The 22831-nt window shown below is 33.0% G+C and overlaps 1 protein-coding gene across 1 annotated transcript in view; it reads right to left on the minus strand.

The window, feature by feature from the left end:
* The window catches only part of MAN1A2 (mannosidase alpha class 1A member 2), a 162360-nt gene that overhangs the window by 99327 nt on the left and 40202 nt on the right, over window positions 1–22831 (minus strand). Inside the window, exons 4-5 of the mRNA XM_017524176.2 lie at window positions 13481–13599; window positions 7597–7677 (exon numbers count right to left, since the gene is read on the minus strand). Coding sequence (XP_017379665.1) covers window positions 7597–7677; window positions 13481–13599 — 200 coding nt within the window. The remainder of the gene's footprint in view (window positions 1–7596; window positions 7678–13480; window positions 13600–22831) is intronic.

Below are 22831 nucleotides of genomic sequence, written 5' to 3' on the forward strand. Positions count from 1 at the left end.
TTTCTTGGGAGAGCACAGTGGCTTTCACCTGTAATCCCAGCACTTTGGGAGGCCAAGGCAGGAAGATCTCTTGAGCCCAGGAGTTCAAGGCCAGCCTGGCCAACATGGAGAGACCTGATCTCTACAAAAAATAAAATAATTAGCCAAGCATGGTGGTGTGCACCTGTGATCCCAGCTACTCAAGAAGCTGAGGTACAAAGATCACTTAAGCCTTGGGGTTGAGACTGTAGTAAGTTGTGGTCACACCACTGTACTCCAGTCTGGGTGACAAGAGTGAAACTCTGTCCCCCCACCCAAGAAAAAACTATTTTATAGAATTACAATTTATTGGTGGTTAAGCTATACATGTTTGCAATACTTTTCTTTAATGTGTGTCCTAGGGATTAATTATGTCCTTAAAGTTTCACAGACTATTAAGAGTAACATGGTGTAACTTCATATAAAATGGAGAAACCTTACAATCTTATTGTTCCACTTCCTCCCTCCCTCTTTTATTTCATAGCTGCATGTGTCATATATGTGTGTTATAACCAATAAAAAATGCTATGGTTTCTGTCATAAGCATTCATGTAATTTTAAAGAACTTTTGAAAAAATAAGAATCTCTGTGGTTTCTGATAAGTATTCAGCAATCATCCGATTAAAGTGCCACCACATATAACGTGTCCTTTTTTTACTGACTGCTTTCAAACTTTTCTCTTTGTATTTGGCTTTCAGCTGTTTGACCATGATATGCTTACATTTGGTTGGTATTTATCATGTTAGGATCTACTTAGCTTCTTGAAATTCAGGTCTAGGTCTATCACCAAATATAGAAAAAAAGGAGTCATTATTTCTTCAAATACTTTTTACAGCTATTTGCTCTCTTCATACAGGATTCCAATTATATGTATGTTGGAACACTGTCCTACAAGTTCCTGAAGCTCCATTCATTTTTAATAAATATTTAATTCTCTTTCGTCACACTGGATAATTTACATTGATCTACCTTCAAGTTCACTGACTTTTGCCCTTCCAGGGATAACAGTCAACATGATGACTTTTTGCTTTAGGCACTGTAGTCTTCATTCTAGAATTTCCATGTTAATTCATTTCTGATGAGATTTTCTTCTATTTGGTTATTTCAGAAGTATCTTCCTTTATGTCACTGGGCACAGTTATAACAGCTGCTTTAATACCCTTTTCAATGAATGCCAATGTCTTACCTCAGAACAGGTCACCTTTGATTGACTTTTGGGGAAAAAAAAAAAAAAAGGATCATTTTCCCTGTTTTTTTTCATACATTGAGTAATTTTTAAACTGTATCCTGATCACTGTGATTGATATGCTTTGGATGAAACTGATTCTGTTATATCTTCTAAGAAGCACTCATTTTTTTGTTTTAAAAAGCACTTAAACTCAAAATCTAACAATGAGTTCAAGAGTTATGACAGCCTAGTATATGTGTATAATTGGAATCCCAGAAGTGGGGCAGGGAGCTCTTATAATACATAAAAAAAAAATTACATATAAAGGAACAAAGAATTAAAGCAGATTTCTCATCACAAATTACGAAAGTTGTAAGATAATGTAGTGATTTTTTAAAGTATAGATAAGAAAAAATACAGATGGTCCCTGACTTAGGATGGCTCAACTCATGATTTTTCAACTTTACAATGGTATGAAAGTGATAAGCATTCAGAAGTAACTATACTTCAAGTGCCATATAGCTATTCTGTCATTCACTTTCAGTATTCAATAAATTACCCAAGCTATTCAACACTTTACTATAAAATGGGCTTTGTGTTATATGATTTGGCCCAACAGTAGGCTAATATAAGTGTTCTGAGCATGTTTAAGGTAGACTAGGTTATGATGTTTGGTAGGTTAGGTATACTAAATGCATTTTCAACTTAGGATGTTTTCAATTTACAGTGGGTTTATCAGGACAAATCCTAAGTCAATGAGCACCTGTATTTTAAAAAACAATGACTGTGAATTTTTTAGAAAACAATTTAAGATACCAACCCACAGATCCCAGTAGCTCAAAGAACCTCAAGCAAGATAAACAGTCCTACTCCTACCCCCACACCAGACACACACACACACACACACACACATACACACACACACAGTAAAGCCACTCAGGTTCTTCATACAAAAAAAAATATGAACAGAAAATTTTAAAGGCAGCCAAATAGAGGAACAAATAATTAAAGCAAATTTCTCATCACCAAGTATCCAAACTATAACATAATGCAGTGACATTTATAAAGTGTTGACAGGAAAAACCATCAACCTAAATTTTATACCCAAAGAAAATTTTTCAAAAATAAAGTAGAAATAGATTTTCAGACTAACAAAAACTAAAAGAACTCACTACCAGTGGACCTGTACTATAAAAAATGTTAAAGGAAGCTCTTCCCACAGAAGGAATAAAATACCTGAAAAATCAGAAACCTGAACCTGCAAAAAGAAAAGACCAACAAAAATGACTGAAATGAAGGCAAACAAAAAGGCATTTCTTTTATTTTTAATAAATCTAAATGATAACTGACCACCTAAAGTAAAAATAGTAGCAATGTATTATGGATTTGCAGCATAAAACGGAAATGTATAACAATGAAAACACACTCACACACAAAGAGAAAAAGAATATTGTTAGCTATAGTTTTTTTGTAGATGCCCTTTATCACCTTGAGAGAGGTCCGCTTCTAGTTTGCTGAGAACTGTTATCATGAACAGATGTTACATGTTGTCAGATGTTTTGTGGCATGTAATAAGATGATTACATGATGTTTTTCTTTAGTCTGTTGACATAATGAATTACATTGGTTGATTTTTGAACATCGAACCAGCGTTGCGTTCTTGGAAAGAAATTCCACTTGGTCATGCTGTATTATCCTTTTAATCTATTTCTAGGTTTGATTTGGTGATATATTGTTGAGAATTTTTTGCATCTATATTCACATAAGATACTGATCTATAGTTTTATTTTAATACCTCTGTGTATGTGTCACATAAGATTAATGCTGGACTCATAAAATAAACTAAAAAAGTTTGTTCTTTTTTTCTGGAGAAGTTTACGTATAATTGATATTAAATGTTTGGTAGAATTTGCCAGTGAAGTAACTTGGGTTTGCAGTTTTGTTTTTTCCTTTCCAAGTTTTAAAACTATGCAATTTTTGATAGACACAGTTCTGATCCTTCCCCCTCCCCGCTTTCCCCTCCTTTTCTTCCTTTCCGCTTTCCCTTCTCCTCCCTTCCCTCTCCTTTTCTTCCCTTTACCCTCTCCTTTTTTGTCTCCTCCATTTGGAAAAAGAAATCGGTTTTACTTCTGTTGGCACAGAGCAATATATGAAGGTGGCTATGTCCTGACTCCACATATGTCTTACATGAAGATGTCCCTCAAATATGTCCAGTTATCTGCCACGTTTCAGTGTTAGAGAATTGGCAGTTAGCAGATGAAGCACTTCAGGAGGGTCTTAACGGCATTTTTGTAAGGAGGAAGTTTTGGGTCGAGTAGAAAAGATGAGACCCAAGAATGAATAACCATCCTCTAACTTCCTGGGGAAATCTAAATCCCAAAGGTTTTATGAAGAAAGGCTCCTCTCTGAGTGATCTTTGAGAGGAAGAGCCCAGACGTACTCTTTGTACATAAGGCTGAGGCAGACAGAGGATAGGGGTAAGTGGCAGACTGCAGACTCAAGGCAGAGGAGTGAAACGTATATAGGAGAGCTGAGGGGGCTGAAAGAGACTAGAGTTCCAAGTCACAAATCCCACTCCTTCCTAAGTCATGAACAAAACTAGTCCTTTAGGACTAGTTTCTCCAGCAACTATCTTTGCTTCAGGGCACAGAATGGACAAACCACACAAAAATCTTATGGGTATGAAAGGTGGAGAGTTAAAGTAGCAGACCAAGAGATGGGCACTTCCATAATAAACATTCATGGATCACAGTACTTTTGAAGCCATATGCCATGATTATGGTAGAGAATGAAGCTATGACTGCAATTCCTAGGATCAGGAACCAGGCAAGGATGCCTACTCTCCCCATTGTAGTAGATGTCCTAGGCAATGCAGTAAGGCACAAAAAAGAAAGGAACCACACAAATAAAACCATTCTCTGCCTCAGGAGAAGGAGAGGAAAAGAACAAAACTAAATAACCATTCTCTATACAGAAAAATAAAGCTCATCTCTATTTACTAATAACTTGATTGTTTATAAGATAAACCCCAAAGAATCTATTAAAGTATATTTTAAAGCTACTAGAATTATTAATGAAGTTAGAAAAATCACAAGGTAAAAAAATCAACATAAAAATCAATTGTTACAGTGTGGAGGATAGCTTAAGAAAGAAAAAAAGGAAAAACAAAATGTAAAAAAAAATCAACTGCATATTGCAAAACGACGCAAATGTTTTTAATGCCACTGAACTACACGCTTAAAAATTTTTTAAATGGTAAATTTTATGTTACGTACCTTTTAGTACATTTTTTTTTTAATGATAGCATGAGGAAGTTACCTAAAAGAAACAAAATGTCCTGAGCCAGCTAAGAATTTAAGTCTTCATTAAAAGTTTTTTAAAAAATCAACTGCATTTATATATACTGGCAATGAACAATGGGAAAATAAAATTTAAAATACAGAACTACCAAAAACATGAAATAGGTATAAATTTAACAAAATACGTGCAAGATCCGTATACTAAAAACTAGAAACACCAATAGAAAAAATAATTAAATAAATCATATTCATGGATTGAAACACTCAATACTATTAAGAGGTCAAATCACTCAAAATTTACAATCCCAATCAAAATCCCAGCAGATTATTTTATAGAAATCAACAAGCTGATTCTAAAATTTATACAAAAAGGAAACGTAACTAAAACAGCCACAACAATTTTGAAAAGGAACACAGTTGGAGGACTCACACAACCTGATTTCAAGGCTTTCCATAAAGCCATAACAATGAACACAATACAGTAGTGCCAAAAAGAGACACATAAATAAAGCGAACAGAGTCTCTAGAGTAGACCAACACATAATCAACTAATTTTCAACAAAGGTACAAAGTCAACCAAACAAAAAGTAGTCTTTTCAACATCCATATGGAAAAAAATGGGACTTCAACTTATACCTCACAGTGTACACAGGATTTAACTCAAATCAATTATAGACCTAAAAGTAAAAATAAAGTAAAACTCTTAATACTTTTGGAAGAAAAATTAAGAGAAAATCTTTGTGATGTGGGAAGAGGCAAACATTTCTTAAACAAAATACCGAATGAATGAACCATAAAAGATAAAAACAGTAAACTGTACTTTCAGATTAACAACATCAATTCTTCAAAAGGTACTGTTAAGTCACTGAAAAGACAAGCCACAGATACAGAAAATATTTGCAAACATAGAGATTATAAAAGATCTATGTCCAAAATATGTAAAGAACTATCAAAATTTAGTAATTCAAANAAAAAAAAAAAAAAAAACAAAATTTTTAAATGGCCAAAGGATTTGAAGAGGTAATTCACCAAAAAAATACCTATGACAAATAAGCAGAAGAAAAGATGCTCAACATCACTTGTCATCAGGGAATGCAAAATAAAACCACATTGAGATACCACTAATATCTATTAGAATGGCTAACAATAGTAAAGAAACTCACAATACAAAGTACTCACAACAATAAGAGGCAATTTTTGGAAAAGAATCTGACAGGTTCTTCCAAAGTTAAATATACACTTATCGTTTGACCCAGTAATCCCATTCCTATGTATTTATCCAAGAAAAATAAAAATTTATTTTCCCACCAAAATCTTTAGGCAAATCGTTATAGCAGGTTTATTTATACTCTCCAAAACTGGAAATAATTCCATTGATAAAGATATAAAATCCACAATGGAGTAATGTAATACAGTAAAAAGGATTAAACTACTAATACATGGATAAATCTCAAATGCATTATGCTGAGTAAAAGAAGCCAGCATTCTTAACTGTAGAGACAGAAAAGAGATCAGTAGTTATCAGGGGCTGGCAATGGGATAGGATAATTATAAAACGGTAAAGGGAATTTTCTGGGATAGTAAAATCTGTATCTTGATCATGCTGGTGATTACAAGACTATGCGCTGTAAAAACTCATAAAACTATACACTGAAATGAGTGAATTTTACTCTACGTAAATAATACCTCAATAAACCTGACTGAAAATATCAATTAATTCACAATGATTTTGCTCCTATAAGCCAGGTCAGAGTTTCTCGAAATATAGAACCAATGTTTTCAAAATCACTTTTAACAAAGAATATTTGGCACAAATAACGTAGGGTAACAGTCTCCACACTAAACCAACTGAATCAATCCTTTCGGTAGGGCTTGGAATCCTCATTTTTACAGAACACCCTATGTGATTCTGATACATACTGAAGTTTGGTAACCTCTTGGTCAGAGTATGAATCAATTTTTTCTACTGTATTAAATGTGAACTTAAATGTTCTGACTATAGAAATATAGGTTAGCGGTATAAACAAATCATGCAATATAATTTGACAAGAAAATTACACATTAAGATAAATATTAATCTATTATATATTAAATACCAGCATCTTTAAACATATTTCTTTTTAAAAAAGGGTAGTATATAAGTAGCTCACTCTTTACACACAAAGATCAATGAAATATATATATGTATATAAAGTCATAAAAATCCAGAATAAAATTGGATTTTTTGTTTTGTAATAACACAGACATAGGAAAGGCCTTCTAAGAACCAAAATCTAGAAGCCATAACCGTGGGGGAAAAAAATCCTTAAAATGATTTTTTAAGGATTTAATGTTAACTGAAAAGCAAAACAAAATATGGATAACATAAAAATATATCTTTATAACACATATAACAAAAGATAAATTTTCTTAAATCTGCAAAGATCTCTTACAAATTGTCTAGATCAACAAACCAATTTTAAAATATGGGTGAAATGGTTTCTCAAAAAAAAAAAAAAAAAAAAAAAGAAATGACTTATAACCACTTCCTTTAGTTTCTCTTTCTCCCACTCTTCAATCTCACACTTTAACCGATTTGAATAGTAAAAGGGACTTTCCTACACCCACTTCTTCATCACCTTAGATCTCAAGTGTCTCTATGTGTTCTGTGCCAAGATTGTCAGAGAAGAGAATTCAGAGTTGTTATTATTTATCGCCAAAAATTGCATTCAATTTCTAAACAGTAAGTTTTAATTATTAGTTTTTGGTCTTAGGAGGATCCATATTAATTCCTTCTGACTCATTATTTAATTTTTATCTTATTAGTTTCTTTCCCCCTTTACTTGGACCATGGAATTAACTGCAATGGCAAAATCCTGGAGAAGGATCACTCTTGCAAAGGAGACATGATGTATATAAAGCTAGGATCCGTGATAAATTCATGTTTTACTGAGGTTCTCAAAATGGAAAAATTATTATTCCCAAGGAATAGTTCTACCTGAGGCATCCAGTTCGGGACTGGTTCATTATTACCAATTTACAAAAATAATTTGCTTCTAGGGAAATTGTTCATTTTATTAAATTCTAACCCATCTCTCCAAAACAAACAATGTGTTGCTTGATTTTGCTCACCTCCTCTCCTGACAGGTAATATGCTGCAAGCAGGCCTCCAATAAACCGAATGTTGACTTCAAACACAGACACCTCTGAATTCTGTCAAAAACATATGAAAATATTCACAAATATGTAATGCTTTATAGTTTTCAAAATACTATTAATACTTCATTTGTTTTTCACAAATACCCTATGGATAATATTTTTCTACTTACTGCATCTTCATTTCTCATAAAACTTGCAATCTCTTCTCTCATATGTTAATGTTACTGAAACTTCTCTACTGCTATCACCACAGTTCCCTAATTGCCAAAACCAACAAGCCATTTTTATGTATCTTATTCAGTACTGTGAAATTATCAACATACTTAATAATGTTAACTATTGCCCTTCTTCATGAAAACCGTCATTTCTTGAATTCTGGATCTTGAGTCTATAGTAAGCACTCTCTACTAGTGGTCCTTCTTTCTTCTGTTCTAATTACTACAGCATAATTTTTATTTCTATCTCTCCTCCTGGATTTTAAGTATCTTTCCTAGAATATATAATAAATGTTAAAGGAGGCACCAAAAAAAATGGTAGAATGATAGAGTATTCAGTAATAATGTTGACAAAATTGCCTCCTGGGTAAGAAATTAATATAAATACTCATTTCACATATATATCAAAATGAAATCTAAATTATTTAGAAATAAATGTTAAAAAAATTAAAAAGTAGAAGAAAGTGTGACAATATATAAATTTTCCTGAGAAAGCAGGTACTTAAGCATAAAACCAATAGTTTTGATAAACTGATGACATGAAATTTTTCTAAAATGCAAATTACCTATAAGAAAAAGAATCATGAACAAAATTAAATGGCATACAGATGGAAACTGCACAAATATAGCAATATTAATAACCTCATTAAATAGTCTCTATGTTTGTATTTATATATTGATATTGATATTGCTAGAAATATTCTAACTCATGGAAAGAAAAGTAAAAGTGGCAGAGAACATGATCAAAGAATCTACAGAAGATATACAACTAATATGAAAACATTCATAGTTAATTTTAATAAAAATTAAAAGGAAAACTGTATTATTCTTAAGACTTTCCAACATTCATAGGCAGGCACATCATCTGCTACCATCTTTCTCCAGTTTAGAATTTTTACAATACAATATACTTTTTTGATAACATGATTGTCATTCCATCCCACCCTGAAAGTAAAGTGCTTAATATTACTTCATATATTTCCAACATCTAACATACTACAGGGAACGTATTAGACATTCACTAAATATGAGAAGGAAGGAAAAAAAGGCAGGAGGGCCTCCATCCCAAACCAGAATTGCAACAATATCCGTCCAACCAGTGTCCCTGCTTTCATACTTACCCCCCTCCCCACCCTCTATTCAGCACACTACAGTTAAAATGAGCCTTTTAACTCTTACATCAGTTTAGGTCACTACTCTGTGCAAACCCCGACAATGCCTTTACATTATACTCAGAGTAAAATGACCAATAAGATCCAACATGTGCAGATCCCCTACAACCTCTTTGACAACTCTCGTACTTATCCCTTTGATTCATCTGACTATGTGGGCCTGCTTGCTGTGCCCAGAATTGTCAAACTTGAAACCCCTATGTCAGTCTACCCAGAATTGTCAAACTTGAAACCCCTATGTCAGTCTTTACAGTTATTATCTCTTATCTGGATGCTTCCTTTCACATAGCTGAACAAATCACTCACTTCCTGCAGGTCTCTGAATAAATGTCACCTTATTAGAAATTTTTTCTTACCATCTAATATAAAATATTAATACCCCTCTAACCTTGCATTATTTCCCTAATTAACACATCATCACCTAACAATATAATCACATGGTAATGAAATATTTTCATTTGTAAAATTATCTTCCTTCACTACAGAAACAAAAGGTATGAGAAATTCTAGAGGGACAGAAGGGAGAAATTGGATACAGACATTTTTGAAAGAAGTAATAATTGAGAATCTACTAAGCTTGATGAAAACATAGGCATGTAGATTGATCAAACATTATGAGTCCTTTAAAGAATAACCTGCCTGGGCACGCTGGCTCACGTCTGTAATCCCAGCACTTTGGGAGGTTGAGGTGGGCGAATCATGAGGTCAAGAGATCAAGACCATCCTGGCCAACATGGTGAAACCCTGTCTCTACTAAAATACAAAATATTAGCTGGGCATGTGGCACATGCCTATAGTCCCAGCTAGATGGGAGGCTGAGGCAGGGGACTCACTCGAGCCCAGGAGACAGAGGTTGCAGTAAGCCAAGATCACACCATTGCACTCCAGCCTGGCAATAGAGCAAGACGCTGTCTCAAAAAAATTAAAACAACAACAAAAAAATAGACACATGGTAATAGAATTATAGAACAAAGTGAAAAAGAAAATATTAAAACAAGGGAAAAAATAGATTGCCTTTTTAAAATTAGACTGAAAACACACTTTGCAATAATATAACAAAAGCAGAAAAGACAAGGGAACTGTACCTCTCTTCTCAATTTTAGTATCTATTAAGACAGAACCGTATAGTCACATGGCTCCCCTTGGGTCTCTTCTCAGAAGTATCACTTTAACAGAGTCCTTCCAAGGCCACCCCATGTACAATACTAATAGCAATATCCCACCTCTTACTCCAATCCTATCTACTCTTCTTCATTGCTCTCCACAGCACTTATCATCACCATCTGATACACTACATATAATTTATGGGTTTATTATTTTGCTCCCTACACCAGAACACAAACACAAAAAGAGATAAAACTCTGTTTTGTTGATTACTATATCCACAGAATCTAGAACAGTGCCTGTTGCAGAGGAAGCATTTGACAAATGTGTGCATTTATTTATCTATTACTCAATTTGGAAGTTTAAAATATAACTTGGGATCAACTAGACAACAATTACACACAAAACAAAAAGGGAGATGAGTTAAGTTAAAGCATTCTAAGATCCTTATATTCTTCAGAAGGAGGATAAATCAATTGATTTTTTTTTTTCTGGAGACAGAGTCTTACTCTGTTACCCAGGCTACAGTGCAGTAGCATGATCACAGTTCCCTGTAGCCTCAACCTCCTAGGCTCAAGCAATCGTCCCTCCTCAGCCTCCCAAGTAGCTGAGACTTATTTTCTGCAGAGTTTAGCTCTGACTTTGTTTCCCAGGCTGGGCTCAAGCAATCCTCCTGCCTCAGCCTCCCAAAGTGATGCCTGGCCTGAAATCGATTAATTTTAAGCTCTGATATATATACATATGGGCCTACTTAGAGTTACCCTTAAAGTTTATATATATTTATATATACTATACTTTGAAAGAGAGAGAGAGAGAGAGTGTGTGTGTGTGGGAGTCTACTTTGGAGTTACCCTTAAAGTTTAAATATATATATTATATTGTTTAACATTTTGCTCCTGAAACCAGAGAACAAACACAAAAAAGAGACAAAACTCAGTTTTAATATATTTTTATAAAATATATATGTGTTTTTATATATATATATATATATATATATCATATACACATTTAAACTTCAAGGATAACTCCAAAGTCAATAGAAATGGAAGGTATAAATGTCAAACTAGTCGAGGGAAAAAGAGAGATGATGTAATTTAATCTAAAATAAGGGAAAAAAACCTAAAAGCAAATGAAAAGTACAATCATAGTATAAGTAGCAAAACAAAGATGAAAGACCTAACTCCAAATATATGTTATCACAATAAATGTAAATATATCAAACTTAACAGTTAAAATAAAAAGACTCTAAGATTGAATAAAAACAACAAAACCCAAATGCTTACTATATGCAAAATAAGCAGCTGAAGCATAATGACATTAAAAGCTTGAAAGAAAGGAACAGAAAACGACTGTGCTGATTATTAAACTAGTTCTCTCAGGTTCAAATCCATTCTTCTATGCTCTACACTTTGGTATATGGGAGTTGGAACCACACAAATGCATGTAATTTACCAGCTGGCTCCCTTTCAGGCACTAATAGGAGGTGCTAAAAAGACAAGGCTGGAGGAAGAAGAGTCTTACTCCCTCCTGTTTACTTCTAGTTTCTGATAGTGTAGTACCGGCCAGGGTTCACCCTGCAGTGACAACTGTTTCCAGAGTACTGTTCCCCTGTCACACATACACACATACAATCCCCAAATTAGCCTCATCGTTTCCTTTATAGATATCAAGCATTTCGCTAAGTGTCTCCTCCTCAGAGTCTGAGTCCCAGCTATGACACGGTTTTCTTAAGGTGCCAGTAACACCTGGGCAGCACGGGTACTAGTTCTACAAAGCCCAAGCTACTGCATTTTAATCATCTCAACCTCTTGCCATTGGTCTTATAGCCCCCACAGGTGGCAGCTGTTCCCTGTTTCCGATAGTTATTACTCTCGTGCTATCACAATGCTCTCTTTTTGCCTTTTTCTTTCCCCATTACTTAGATAACAATTCTAAACATTAAATCCTCTAGTTAAAATAAGTGGTATAGTCCTGGTTCCTGATTGAACCCCAACTGATAACAATGATATACAAGGGAATTATTAACCATAATAGAGTTGTCTGTTAATGAATGGGAGTATTGCACAGATGCTAATTCTCCCCCAAATTTATCTGTAAATTAAATGCAATCCTCATCAAAATTTCCACTCAGTTTTCCAGAACTTGAGAACAAAAAGCTGAGAACTAAGATAATTTCCACAGAGAAACGATCAGATACCAAAATTCAGATACAGACATCAAGCTTCTCATAAAAAAAATTAAAGTTAAGACAGTTTAGTATTGACATAAGGATAAAGAAAAAAAGCCAATGTTAAAGAATAAACTATAATATGACTAATATATGATTAATGTGGCATATAAAAATAGCAGGGAAATAAATGGTACTAGGATCAATTAATCGTGGCCTGTTTTCACCCTACATTAAAAAATCAATTCCATTTGAATTAAAGGCTAAATACAAAAGCAAAACTTTAAAATCTTCAGAATAAAATACAAGAAAATATCTTCATGACCCAGGAGTAGGGCTTTCTTAAACAAGATACAAAAAGCACAATCTGTTATATGAAGGCGTGTGACTTAACAACCATGTCAAACCTAAGCAGTACCAGTTAACCATGCTAAAGGGCCAGAAGAATGGGTACAGGCCTAACTATGAAAACTCATCAAAACTGTGCTAATCACTAAACCTTAACACACACACACACACACACACACACACACACACACACACAATTTACAAAGTTGTTATGGTTGCCTGATGCTTCTAGTTCATTGCATTTTCCCCTACTGACACATTTAACACCTTGCTTCAAATGAAAGATAAGTAAAAGAAAAGATGGTGAGAAAGGATGCACATTTTATGCAAAAATTAAATAACAATTCATAATCCCAAAAGAAGAAAGAGGACTTGGGGTTTCTTTCAAGTCCCAGTATAATGCTGAAAACTACTATGGTTAGTATCTTAAGCTGTTCAGGCTGCTATAACAAAATACCAAAAACCAGGTAGCTTATATAAAATAGAAATGTATTTCTCACAATTCTAGAGACTGGAAAAGTACAAGATCTAGAAGTCAGCAGATTCAGTGTCCGCTGAAAGCACACTTTCTGGCTCACAGATGACACCTTCATGACCTCAGTGCTCTCACACAGTGGAAGGGGCAAGGAGTTCTCTCTCTGGAGTCTATTTTATGAGGGTGCTATTTCCATTCATGGGAGCTCAACCCTCATGACCTAATCACCTCCCAAAGTCCTCATCTTCTAGTACCATCATATTAGTGATTAGGTTTCAACATATGAATTTTAGGAAGGCACAAATGTTCAGACAGTAGCAGTTAGACACTGTGTTTTTTCACGATCAATCTAAGAGATTATCAATCGTAAACTCACCACACTGAAATCAAGGTTGTCTTCAATCCATCTTTGCCCATCTAGAAATTCAGCATGAAGTCCCATGATATAAAGGGTATCCAAAGCATCTACTATAGTAGCACCCATTTGTGAACTTCCTATATTTGGAAGAAAAAAAAATTATCATTAAAAAGATCCCTTTAGGCTCCTGTTCTCCTGGGTAGGGTGTGGGGAAAGATTCCCTTCATATTCGGTGTATTTTAATTTTTTATATATAAAAGTAAAGTAATAATATAAGGACTAAAAAGAATATCCAATTTTGTTCACTTTTACATTAGATATCATGTATATTAGGTAATAACATAGTTTAATATATTTTAATAAAAATAGTACTTTGATAATACAACAAAAAAAGAAAACTAAAGGCATATTTTTTCTTAATTTTCAGCCCAGTCAGAATATGAGATATCTATCTACTTAACCGAGAAAGGAAAAAACAAGAAGTGTAACTGAAGAAAAGGGGAGAGTAGTTCAAGATGACAAGCTGAGTAACAAGACAACCATGTCCTTCTGGTCTGGACCAAATTCATAGAAAGAATAAAAATATATTTTAAAATAATGAATGTATAACAGGGCTAATCACAGTGGAAAAGAAACTTAATCCTTAACAATCAAAAAGCAGGTAGATCATACAGAAAATGGAAACTACCAAACAAAATATGAGTAGAGAGAATCAAAATAAACTGTACCCACTTTTTAAAAAGCGATAATCCTGATCATTTAAAAAAAAAAAAAAATTCCAAGGGGAAAAAACAAGAGAGAAAGGGAGGAAGAAAGGGAAGAATTAATTCAAAACCAGCCTAGCTGATAACAAAACTAGATAATGAAAACACAAGAGAAGAAAACAGGCCCATCTTACTAATGAATACAACTGTACAAATCCTAAATAAAATAGCAGCAAAACTAGGTTTGTTTTGCTACTAGTAGAGTAAAAAATCTAGGAGTATAGCAAAAAAAAATAGGGAGCAGGGAGCAGATGGGTTCTCCCCAATTCCATAAATGCAATTATTTCTGTCCTCTGAAAATGCAAATGATCCACACAGCTTGCTGCCTGCATTAACATGGTTTTACTATTACATTGTCTTCCATAACCTGAATTTACTGTTCCAGGAGCTCTTGTCCAGAAAGATAAAAGTTGCAAAAAAAAAAAAAAAAAAATTATTGTTCATTCCAGGAACTTCCTCAAAGACCCATCAACTCTTTAACAGAAAGTATCAAATGATAATTTATACCCCAAAACTCTGAAAGGCTATGACTCCAGTGAGGTAGTGATCTTCTTATCGGAGTAATACTTAACAGCTTTGTCTTATCAACAGGTTTTCTTGATGATTTTTAAGAGCCAGCATTTAACATTACTTAGTTCATATTTTCCATTTACTATTCTTTTCTTTCTTTTTCCATCCCTCTTTCTACTGGGCAGAAATTGTTTTCTTCCAATGGTTTGAAGCCATACACAATTTGTCCTTATGATGGTTGTCCTTAATTCACATGCCATTTTCTTGTTCATGTGTTCCTAACAATTTCTTCAACTTATCAATACATCTGTCTTCTCTTAGCTGACAAGTACTCCAACACACTCTGATAAATTCCTTGGTCTTCTCCCTACTCAGTTTCCTTTATACTGAGATTATCTAGAAAGTTAGTTATGTGTTATTCCGTTCCTCAGCTTTTTATTAAGATAACTTTATCAAGCCATTTAATCACTCATATATCTCTATCTCTTGCATAACTGCTTGAACATGTATCTCTTTTAATTTTAGCATTTCATCCAAAACATTTACTAAACTTATTTTAAACCAAGACTACTGTTTGTGTCCTTATTTCAATTTTTTGTAGGTAGTTCTCTGCTCCTCCAGTTATCTAGTTATTTATTTAGTCCTCTATGTATATACTTCTCTCAGGTATAGACTACTATGGAATGGAAAAAGGCCTGACCCACCTATTCTGTACCAGTCTTGCTTAGTTCCACAAGGTGCCATGAGCTAAAGAGCTCAAGGAAGAAAAGTGCAAAATTGAAATTACTGGCCATCATTATGATTGTTTCCCTGGACAAGTCAAGATTTCAACAGAAAAAAATTAAAAAGCCTGACACCATTCTTGGGTCAAAGAAGCAGCAAAACATGACACGACAGAAAATATAAAATATCATAAAAATTTAGTATGAGAGTATGGGAATCAACTAAAGCAGTTCTCACAGAGAAACTTAAAATATTTATACTAGCTAACAAGAACAAATGAAAATAACTGAATTTAACATTCTAAGGAAGAAAAAAAAATTGGGCAAAATAACAGAAGAATGAGAAAATCTAAAGGCAGAAATGGATGAATTAGAAATGAAGAAAATTATTGAAATAACAAATTCAAGAAATGGTTCCATGAAGAACCCTACAGTGAATCTACCATTTACCTAGTTTTTAAAAGGTAGACAAGACAAAAACAGAAAACAATAAAAATGCAACAACAAGCACAGAGAAGTTTTTTTAATTATAAAAGGCCCATTTCATTCACATATTCACAATAAATTTGATCTTTCTCAAGAAATACCACTCTTGACTTAAGAAACAGAAAAATCTAAATAAACAGGCCAAAAAACAGAGAAAATAAAGAAGTTTTCAAAGAACTACCCGCTATCAAAGTACCATACTCTGGAAGATTCACAGAATGAATATTACCTTAAAGTTTTATACTTTTAGCTCTTGTATTTAGCTCTGTGATCCATTTCCAGTTAATTTTTGAATACAATGTTGAAGGAAGAAACAAAGTTCATTATCTTCCCAAAGTTCATTATTAATTATTTTTCATTATCAATTTTAAGGATAAATCCTATTCTATACAAACTTTTATATAACACAGGGGAAAATATCTTAAAATTCAATTTGTAAATTCTGTATACCACTGATGGAAAAAAATTGAATTTACTAAGAAACATATACTATATCTGATCTCATTTGTGAGCACCAAGGGAATATTTAGGAGTGGAACTGTTAGGCTATACAGTAAGTTTATAAGAAACTGACAAACTGCTTTCTACAGTGTACCGTTTTATACTCCGAATACAATTTGTAAGAGATACAGTTGTTCTAGCATCCTTGTCAATGTTTGGTATTGTTGATCTTCAAATTTTAGACATGTTAATGGGTGAGTAGAAATATTGCCTTGTGGTGTGAATTTTACTTTCCCTGCTCACTGATGTGTTTACTGGTTATTCATATACCTCCTTGGCTGGGGAAGTATTTATATATTCTGTATACATCCTTAAGTGTGTATTTCAAATATCTTCTGCAAGTCTGTTGTTTGCCTTTCCAATTTCCTGATGTCTTTGGGGAGCAGAAATTTTCAATTTTCATTAAGTCCAATTTACCAATATTTTTCTTTTATACTTGATGCTTTTTGTATTCTGAAAAATCCTTGCTTACCTCAAAGTCACAAAGATATTCTCAAATATTTTCTACTGAAAGTTTTAGGCTTTTAGCTTTTATATTTAGCTCCACGATCTATTTCCAGTTAATTTTTGCATACAATGTTGAAGGAAGAGACAAAGTTCATTATTTTCCCATACAAATATATGGCTGATCCAGCACCATTTGTTGGAAAGACTATCCTTTTCATCACTGAATTACCTCAGCATCTTTGTTGAAAATCAATTAACCATGTATGTGCACTTCTATTTCTATTCTTTTCCACAGATCTCTATGCCCATCATTATAGTAAAACCATACTGTCCTAAATTATAGCTTTACTGTAAATTATAAAATCAAGTAGTGCAAATCCTTCAGCTTTGTTTTAAAAAAAATTACTTTGACTATTTTAAGTGCTTTCTATTTTTATAAGATTTTCGAATCAACTTGCCAATTTCTACAGAAAAGCTAATGTCATTTTGATTGGACTGCTCTAGATTTAAACATAAAAGTAGAAAAAATTAACATCCCAACAATATTGAGTATTCAAATTCATGAACATGGCATTTCTCTCCATTAAGTCCTTTTAAATTTCTCTCAAAAACAACATGAAGTTTTCAGTGCACAGGTTCTGTACATATTTTGTCAAATTCATACACATATAGTTCATATTTTTTGATGCTACTGCAAATGACATTATTTTTAAAATTGCATTTATAACCATTTGTTGCAAGTATACCAATACATATAATTGGTTTTGCATGCTTGTATCCTGTAACATTTACTAAAATTGTTTATTTATTCTTCTATCCTTTTTTGGCACATTCCTTAAGATTCTTTCTATGGACAATTACATTGACTAAAAACGTAAAGACAGTTTCACTTCTTTATTTCTAATCTTTATTCTTTTGTTTTCCTTTTTTTCTTTCCCTGCATTAGTACACTGGCTAGGATCTCCAGTACAATGTTACATAAAAGTGAGAGAGTGGACACCTTTGCCTAACTTGCAATCTTAGGGGAAAGCATCTAGTCTTTCAATATTAAGTATGTGGGAGGTATTTTGTATTTTTTGCTTATTGTTGTTGTTTTGAAATTCTCTTTATCAAACTGAAGAAATCCCCTTTCTAATTTAGTGTGCTAACAGTTTTTATCATGGATGAATGTTAAATGTGATTAAATGCTTTTTCTCCAGCTACGGGGATGATCCTAAGATTTTACTCTTTTATTATATTGGTATCTTAAACTACACTAACCAATTTCCAAATATAAAACCTACCATGTATCTCTATGATAAACTCCACTTAGTCATAATTTAATATACAATAAGCCTTCAATATTCACCAGCTCCATATCCACAGGTTCAACCAACAGTGGATGAAATATTTTAAAAATAATTTTAAAATAATACAGCAATTAAAAAAATAAAAATTTTAAGATACAGCATAACCACTATTTCTACTGTATTAGGTATTCCAAGTAATCTAAAGATAATTTTAAATATATGAGAGAATATGCTTAAGTTATATGCAAATATTATATATTATTTTATACAAGGGACTTGGACATCTGTGGATTTTGATATTCTCTGGGGTCCTGAAATTAATCCTCCACGGATACCAAGGGACAACTGTATTACTGAATAAGATTTACTAAAATTTGGTTAAATATTTTTATGTCTATGTTCATAAGGGATACTGCTCTACAGTTTCCTTTTCTTATAAATATCTTTGTCTGGTTTTGATAGTAGGGCTTTAGTGGTGTTCCTAAGAATACATCATCCTAAATGCACAAACACCTAACAAGAGTACCTCAAATTACATGAAGCAAAAAATGACAGAACTGAAAGAAGTCCAAAATAAGAGTTGAAGACTTCAACATCCCTCTCTCAGTAACTGACAGAACTAGACAGAAAATCAACTAAGATAGAGATAGCCTGGACAACCCCATTCATCAATGGGATCTAACTGACATCAGTAGAACATTCCACACAGTAACAGCAGAATATACAAATATCATTCTTTCTAAGCACAAATGGAAAATTCACCAAGACAAACCTGTGTCAGAAAGCAAGTCAAAAACAATTTAAAATAATTAAAATTATGTGAAGTACATTCTCTAATCTTAATGGAATTAAAACGAGAAATCAACAACAGGATTTTTTAAAACTCTAAATACTTAAACTTACTCAAGGAAAATTTTAAAACACTGAATTGAATGAAAATGAAAATATATCAAAACCTCAGGAATGCAGCTAAAGCAGCAGTTAGAAAGTTTCTAGTAATAAATACATTAGAAAAGAGGATCTCTGGCCAATAAACTAGGCTTCTACTTAAAAATATTAGAAAAACAAGAGCAAAATCACCCAAATCATGCAAAAGAAGAAAACAATAAAGAATAGAAATTAATAAATGAAAACACGAAGAAAATATTACAAAGATCAATGAATCTAAAAGTTGGTTCTTTGAAAAGATCAATAAAATTAATAAACTTCTAGCAGGACAAGAAAAGAGACAAAACATAAATCACTATTATCAGAAATGAAAGGGGAGTATTACTACAGCTGCCACAGACATTCAAATGACAAGGCAATACCCAAACAATTTGATGCATATAAAATCAATAACTTAGATCAAACCGGACCAATTCCTCAAAAACCACAAATCACCAAAACTCACTCAAGAAGAAGTACATAAACTGAATGGTCCTTACTGTTAGAGAAATTAAGTTTGTAGTTTAAAAACCTTCAAGAAAAAAATATCCGAGATCCAAGTGGTTTCTTCAGCAAAATATAGTAAACATTTAAGAAAAAAATAAAACCAATTCTAAACAATCTCATCCAGAAAACTGAAAAGCAGAGAACACTTCCCAAATCATTTTATGAGTCCAGCATTACTCTGATACCAAAACAAGATGAATATAAGAAAAGTAAAGAACAATATCTCTCATTAATATAAAAGCAAAAATCTTCAAAATATGTGCAAATCAAATCACAGTTAAGTCAGAAGTAACAAAAGGATTTTATTTACATATAAATATATTCACACACACCCCTGGAAAATAAAAAGCACCCTTCAAAAAGCATTGCAAAGTCAAAGAATACTCTTTTTCCAAATCAAAATAATTTCTTCTACATGCAAAAAGACCTATCCCTAACAAAACTTTCTATTCTCCAGAATATCTCAATAGAAAGAATTCATTCAGCTTTTTTTTTTTAGAGAAAAGGTTTTGCTATGTTACCCAGGTTGGGGCACAGTGGCTATTCACAGGCATCATGATCATGGCGTCTTGTGGCCTTGGACTCCTGGCCCCGTGCGATCCTCCTGTCTCAAACTCCTGAGGTTGGGACTATGTGCCACTGTACCCAGCCATTCTAACTATTAATCACTGTTAGAATAATTAGTATCACTGCTAACTTACATCCAGCAACATTTTTCTCTCCCTTCTCCTGGCTCCAGAGCCAAGGCCTCACTAAGAAAAATAAGAACATATCCCCATTCTCCTAAGTACAGCATTTTGGTTCAACAAATGGCACAAAACCCAATCAGGACAAAAAGAAATAATGAGTCTTTCAATTCTATTTCTAAAACAACCAAGAGCTCTCTTCTCTACAATGTTCTCTTTCCTACAGATGAGGTAGTATGAAGACATGAAGCTTCAAACTGCTGCAGCCATCCTGCTAAGAAACCAACTTGATGATATAAACTACACAGGAAAACAGAAGAGATAAAGTAAAAAAAAGCTCAGGTAGAATCAGATATACATCAGGAATTCATTCGGCTGATTAAGTTTCCTTTTTCATTTAAGCCATTTTCCAATAGATTTTCTGTTATCTGCACATAAAGAGGACTCTGATGCTAAGAACTAACTGGACAGAAGTCAGAGGAGCCACTATCTCAGTTACCTATAAAAAAGAATTGTTTAATTATCAAGGCTAACAAAATGGGGAAAGTTTTAAGTTAATGTTTTCCCTAAAATCTAGACTACTACAAGCAAAGGTTCAATATCCACTTATATGTAACTACAGTAATAGAGGCTCTAAGATTCTGATTCTGTAAAGGCATACTAAATTTGAGATGTCAAATGAGACACTGAGAACTAATTACTATCGTTTTCTTAGACTTTATTTTTTAAAAAAAGAAAACATAAAAAAATAGTTTTTTTAAAAAAACTCAAATTGTACTTACTGGCAAGAATTTGAGATACACAAAAGGTACAGAGTAGGAAACAAAGTATTAAACTATAAAAAATAATCCTTTAACAAACTAACTGTATAGCTACAAACATAAGACAAAACATAATTATGGATCTTATTCCTACTTAGGTTATCTGGCTGGAAAAGAAACTGTAAACACTTAAAAATTTAATAAAAAATAATAAGCACCTAAATTTTGAGTATTGAAAATTCTGCAGATTTTTACTTTTTCTACCATTTCACTATAATTTTCTTCTCACAATGTTTCCCAAACATCTAAATTAATTTTCTTCTACCTTCAAAGTTTACTAAAGCAGCAGTATTTATTTGATAAACAGACAGGACCAGTATCTATTTGATAAATATTAATACATAAGATGTTCTGAGAAATATCATTTGAACAAAGTAAAAAATTAAAATCCAGTTCTTATTTTCAATACATTTGTATACTCCAATTTTTTTTTTAAAGGCTCACAATTTACCACTGAGTTTAACATAAAGGAATAGTTACTTGAAGGGAGGATCTAATGACTACTAAACATAATGTCTTTAGTGCACTAATGCCTCATATTGTGACAACAAAGCAGTAAGAACTTTCCAGTCTGAAATGCTGCTAAGAAAATACACTTTATTTCATTACATGATAGCTGATAAGTTAAATAACATATTATGAAGTCTCTGGTACTCACTGATTACTAAAGGAAACTTTTTTCCTTTACTCCTTTACCACATCTCCCAAACCCAACAGAAATTATTTTTTAAGACATTTTCTTTTTTGACCAAAAAAAGCAACAATGAACAAATTATAAGGGAAATCACAGTATTGGAAAAATCCTTCTCTAGTGTCAAAAAGAAAATTGCTGTTATTTGAATTACTGTGATTGTTTACTATAGGTGATAAAGAAAATCAGATTGTATATAACTAGTTTGTTTCTTTTTAGCCCATTAAAATTTTCTTGCCTTCATCTATCATTACTTAAAAGATACTCATCAAGTCACATTAAGAAGCATTTAAAATGGGGGTGGGAGTGAAGACTACAAAGAGCGGCTTAACAATTCTCACGGCTTATCTTTGGGTTTAGTAAACATTGTTAGTTAAATCAGTACTTACTCCTTGAGTAAGTTAAACTGGGAAGTTTTATAAGTGAACTGAGCTGAAAGAAGGTACAATGAACAAACTCAAGATGAACACAGCTCTTCCCCAAACCTCCATTCACAGAACACATTGTTAATTTTTCCTTAAGAGCTGTGCATGTACAACATAACCCACTGAACTCAGTCACCCAATTACTCCTTGAGTAAGTTAAACTGGGAAGTTTTATAAGTGAACTGAGCTGAAAGAAGGTAGAACGAACAAACTCAAGATGAACACAGCTCTTCCCCAAACCTCCATTCACAGAACACATTGCTAAATTTTCCTTAAGAGCTGTGCATGAACAACATAACCCACTGAACCCAGTCACCCAATTACCCTGGGTATGTCACTTTTTAAAAAAAATGTACACAGGACTACAAGAATTGCCTATCCTTCCCCTCTTCCTCTGTAACGTGAATATCAGAATAAGTATTATGTTGAAGAAAAAAATGACAATAGGTGCTTACCTTTCCTGACACTAAAGGAAAAAAATGCCGAAAAAAGCTTCAAAATACTCAGATAAATGACTAAAGCATCCATATGCAAATAGAAAATCTACCACATATATGTGTACTCCAAAGCAACTGGAACTTAATGGTGACTGA

Source organism: Cebus imitator, unplaced genomic scaffold (genome assembly GCF_001604975.1).
Source record: "Cebus imitator isolate Cc_AM_T3 unplaced genomic scaffold, Cebus_imitator-1.0 Scaffold32, whole genome shotgun sequence".
NCBI classification, from domain to species: domain Eukaryota; kingdom Metazoa; phylum Chordata; class Mammalia; order Primates; family Cebidae; genus Cebus; species Cebus imitator.